Source organism: Chinchilla lanigera, unplaced genomic scaffold (assembly GCF_000276665.1).
Source record: "Chinchilla lanigera isolate Chin_1 unplaced genomic scaffold, ChiLan1.0 scaffold00180, whole genome shotgun sequence".
Lineage (NCBI taxonomy): Eukaryota > Metazoa > Chordata > Mammalia > Rodentia > Chinchillidae > Chinchilla > Chinchilla lanigera.
In genome coordinates this window covers 710,538-715,761 of record NW_004955581.1, presented here as the reverse complement: position 1 = coordinate 715,761, position 5,224 = coordinate 710,538, and the positions used below count along the sequence as shown (strand labels likewise).

Here is a 5,224-nt window from a genome sequence, read left to right as displayed (position 1 = left end):
GAGGCGACTTTTCACACCAAAGCAATCTCCAGTGAGAACACTGGGAGATTTCACACCATAAATTCTGTTATCACCAACTACAATTATTGGTGAGGATGTTAAAAAATGTGAGAAATCAGGCATTCGTTGAAAATGTAGAATGCTACGGCCGCTATAGGACACAACATAAATATATATAAATAAATTATTCTATTCCAGGTATGTACTCAAAGAAGTGGGAGCAGAATCTTGCAGAGGTATTTGTGCACCAAAGTCCATGCAAGCACTGTTCACAGTACCCAAAATCAGAAGCATCCAGGGATACATTGACAGGTGAATATATAAGGAAAGAGTAGAAATCACATACAATGCAATCTTACTCTACCTTTAAAACCATAAGAAATGCTGACCACAGCATGGATGGATCTCAACAAGATTATGTAAGTCAGGTGTCCCCAAAATTAGAACCAATCCTCACAAAAAAGGTGAGCAGCAGGTGCCCAATCAAACTGCATCTATAGTTACATCCATACCCCGTCTTTCCCATCACCACCTGAGCTCTGCCTTCTGTGAGGACAGGGAGGGAATAGTATTCTCATAGGAGCATAAATCCTAGTGCAACTGCAAGTATGGGGGCTCTAAGTTGCACACTTTTTATAAGATCTAAAGCCTGATGTTCTGAGGTAAAGTGAGGCAGAGATGCTAGCATTGAGGGGCAGCTGCAAATACAGATGAACATTAGCAAAGAGGTTGACTGCACAGAGCTCATAATAAACCAATTGCTTGCAGATCGAAACTCTACCCATGAGTGACAAGTCACAATTAAGCTGCATCTTGTGGCTGCATCTTATTAAGCTTTATTGGGGCAAGTTAGTTCATGTCCTTCTGTTGTATAGCTCCCCCTGGTAGGAGGCTGTAAGTCAGAATCCAACATTAGCTTATGCATATTTCACTTTTTCACTTACGCATATTTCACATTTTCATTGTTTGACTTACCAAGGCATTCTGCACCTCTTTCCTGCACTGTGAACTTGTGTGAGTCACACCTTTGAAAAGCCCACAAGTTAACCCTAGATAAAATGAGTGAAAATCAAATGTCACTTGAAGAGCTTCTTTCAAAATAGGGGAAAACCCAAAGATAAGACAGAAGAAGCAGCCTCTAAGGCTGCCAAAACAGGAAAGCTGCATTTACAACAAAATACGAGTCCCCCTTCAACTATGGATTCATTGCAAAAGGTGAGTCATGTTCTCCAAGCCCACCTTATATAATGTCTTCTCTGGATATCCAGTAAAGTCGTAAAACCATCCTAACCATCTCACCACGTGGAGAGTAAGCACCCTGAATTCAAAGGCAAGCTTTCTGAGTTTTCCAAAAGAAAAAAATATGAATGCAAAGAACAGAAGCGACCCCTGCAGGCCACCACATCCTCAAATGTCTCTGCACTGGCAGCACCCCCCCCCCCCCGGTTAACAGCATGGCTAAAGCCCTTTATGTTGGTGAAGAATTGACCCTGCCTGCCCCTGAGGACATCTGTCCTGAACATTTAGGAGTGGGTGCAGCTCAGAAGGTGCCAAGTGTTCTTCTTTTGACTGGCAGTATAACTAGGTGAATTGATAAAACAGCAGAGTATTTGAGAAACAGTGGGCAGAGAGGGCTAATGAGTGACGGGCATTCAGTCCAGGCTGACAAGGCTACCAGTGTTGACAACAAGGCCGTGATGCTTTTTTGTGCAATGCACACATTTTGTGGGAAGATGTGATGAGGACTGGGAATGTGCACTTTCACTGTCAATCAGCACCACAGCTGCAGAACTCTTTGGGTCTTTGATTGATTAAATATCAGGAAAAACAAACCAATCATTTCATGTACACATGCACAGAAGGAGTGGCTGTAGTGACTGGACATTTATCTGGGGCTAAGAGGTCACTTCTGATTGTGTATCTATACACTATATCATACATACAGGAATGCTGGTCACCCAAAATATGTCAGCTGAACTTAATGTTTTGCATAATGTGACTAAACATACCACATGGAATTGCACACCCTAACCTCATTCCTGTTGCCTTCCGTGCAACTCCCTGGGGTGAAGACGGAACGTACGTATCTTCTCCATGCCCAGCAGTGAGAGGATTTTCTAACGGTGATCACTGGCCAGGGTCTTTCAGTTACCAGCGCTGCAACAGAGATTTCTTACAGAAAAACAACCATCATTGGCAGCATACTTCAACAACACAGGATGCATCACAAACCTTGTTTACCCTTGTTTATATATTCATGCTGCCCAGTGAACTCAACCTCTCTTCTCAAAGAACAGCCGTGACCAAGCTGGCAGATGAAAGTATGCATTCAGAGCCAAACTGGATTTGAGGGGGGCCGCGGGAAGGAGACACTGGGATGTGTGACATGTTCCAAACGTTAGCAGAGATTTGGAAGAGGCTTAGCCCAGGGCCTTCTTCTCCCTGGTGGTGCACATTCACCATCTTAGCTCTCAAGAGGTTGACTGTGATTTCCCAAACACAAATTCCTGTGAACTGGAAAGGAATGGACCCATGATCATTTGTGAATAAGCTTGGTGAATCACCATTCTCCATGCTAGAAGAAGATCAACTACATAGTTGATCCTCAAAGGACAGTGGGGTTTAAGTGTTTGAAACCACTTCCAATATCCACATGTTCTGACTTAAAGTTAAAGCAGAATATGCTGAGATGCCACAAAAACATTGAAAAGCCTACTTCTCTTTCCAGCATTCTGTGTTTGTGAAGCAGCGATTCTGCAGTGACGGAAAAACCAGAGCAGCGACTGTGCAGTAGATTGGACATGAGAAAAGAAAAGTGTCACTTTCCCTCATCAACCCCGATGGGAACATCTATTGGCAAAAAAATAAGCTCAGGACTCCCACTGATTCTGCATTACTGTGAGTTGCATAATTACCCCACTATATAGTACATGGAAATAATAATAGGTATAAGGGCACAGGAAACATCTGTGCTTGTCATCCCAAAACTGTCCCCACAGCCCAAAGAAAAATAGTTTTCCGTAAACTGGTGCCTGAAGCCAAAATGCTTGGGAAGCACTCAGGTAAGTGAACTAAGCCAATCACAACACTGCAAGTTACAGTGCGGGTAGTAGAACGGTTACTGCCAGAGTCAGGGAGACAGAGTTTGTTTCCCAGGTTTGAACTCAGTCTTGTCAGGCTGAAGGTGGTGGCAGGACCACAAAAAGATGACTGCAGGAAAAACCACGCCACTGTGAGCTCGAGAGTGGGTACCACAGAAAAGGAAGTCATCTGCACTTTGCTGTAATAGGAAGGGTGGAGGAGGCAGGTGACTATCCAGAATAACTATTGAACAACCCCTTCGTACCTCAGAATCGCACAATAGTGTATAACCACTTGACCCCTCTCAAACTCTGCCCTGTCCAGCTGAGCCCCATTTCCCACCCCTATGTGGACTCAGAGGGGAAAGGAGACAGTGCCCTAAATGCAAAGGAGCACACAGCCTATTTCACTCAACTACAGAACAGAAAGGTTAGTGCATGGACGGAAATCCATAAAGAACAAAAGGAGATGGAAAAGGGAGAAATTGGAAGAAAGAAAAAGGGACACATAGGTGTTTTCAAATAAACAGATTCCTAGTTCAGTAGACACATCTCTAAGTAAAATTTTTGACATGTCTTTATGTACCTTTATCCTGACTACCAAGGGAAGGACTAAGAAGCTGTTATATATATTCAAAAATGTCCTAACACGGGGTAGTTTTGAGGATGTTGCTATAAGTAATTCAAAGTGAAAAGTCATGCTTGCCATCAAAATCTGCCCCTTTCCTTCTAGGTATGTATAAAGCAGAGGCCATGGGAGGGGAAAATGTGAGTTTTCCCAGCACTTTTGTCCTGCTGGGCTTCTCAGAGTTTCCGTGGCTGGAGGTTCCCTTCTCTGCAGTGGTCCTGCTCTCCTACATCCTCACCCTGATGGGGAACAGCTCCATCATCCTCCTCTCCCTGCTGGACCCCAGACTCCACACGCCCATGTACTTCTTCCTGGACAACCTCTCTCTGCTGGACCTCAGTGTGACCTGCACCATTGTGCCCCAGCTGCTGGCCAACCTGTGGGGACCAGACAAGACGATTGCCGCTTGGGGCTGCATCACACAGACCTATCTTTTTAACTTGACTGCCTGTGCCGAATGTGCCTTGCTGGCCATCATGGCCATTGATCGCTATGTGGCCATCTGCCGGCCCCTCAGGTACACTCTCATCATGCGTCCCTGGGTGTGTGTGCAGATGGCGGCTATCTGCTGGTCCAGTGGCCTGGCGAGTTCTCTGCTCCAAGCCACCCTCGCCCTCCAGCTCCCCCTCTGTGGACACCACACCCTGGACTGCTTCTTCTGCGAGGTGCCTGAGCTCATCAAGCTGGCCTGCGGGGACACCACTGCTAATGAGTTGGCCCTGGCTATTGGAGCCATCCCTTTTTCAGGAGTGGCTCCCCTCATGGTAGTCATGTCCTACACCTTTATTGCCAGGGCCATACTGAAGATGCCTTCAACTGAAGGAAGGCACAAGGCGCTCAGCACCTGCAGTTCCCACTTGCTGGTGGTCACCCCGTACTTTGGCCCTGCCATCTATGTGTACCTGCAGCCTCCGGAAAATCACATCAGGCCAAGTTCGTGTCCTTCTTCTACTGTGTCATCACCCCACTGCTCAACCCACTCATCTACACCCTGAGAAACAAGGACGTGAAAAGAGCATGGAAGAGGGTCCTGTAATTTCATGATGAGGCGAAACCTTTAGATGCCGGGGGATCTCTGCCTGTCCCCTGCAGCAGCAACACACACACACCAGTGAATACTGGCATGGCTGCTTTTCTGAAGGAATGTTCATGACCTGAAAGAAATGGGTTTCCTTCTCTGCATGTTCATCAGTATGATAATCAGTGAAACTTTTTTGCTAGAAAGTTCTGGTTCTGAAGTCTCAAATAGAGCCATTGTGTTTTTCCTAGATCTTTCCCAAATGTCTTGTTTCCCCAGACACAATGGGCAGCATGGTCCCCACTTTATAGTAAGAGAGACCTGCACATCCACATTCACTGCCACACTCCTTGCCGTACACGGGGCACGGAATGAACCTGGCATCCACCAGTGGCAGAGTGAGTAATAAAATATAGTGTGTGCACAGAAAGAATATTAACTGGGGATTACAGAATGAAATTATTGCATTTACAAAAACATGGGTGGAAGTGGGCAACA

General features: G+C 45.8%; 1 protein-coding gene across 1 annotated transcript; it reads left to right on the top strand.

Moving 5' to 3' along the window:
- Positions 1-2,315: 2,315 nt before the first annotated feature.
- On the top strand, positions 2,316-4,744 carry LOC106147558 (olfactory receptor 2G3-like). Its single transcript, XM_013509747.1, is given in 3 exon segments — positions 2,316-2,334; positions 3,841-4,629; positions 4,632-4,744. Coding segments are annotated over 3 exon segments (921 nt in total).
- Positions 4,745-5,224: the final 480 nt, after the last annotated feature.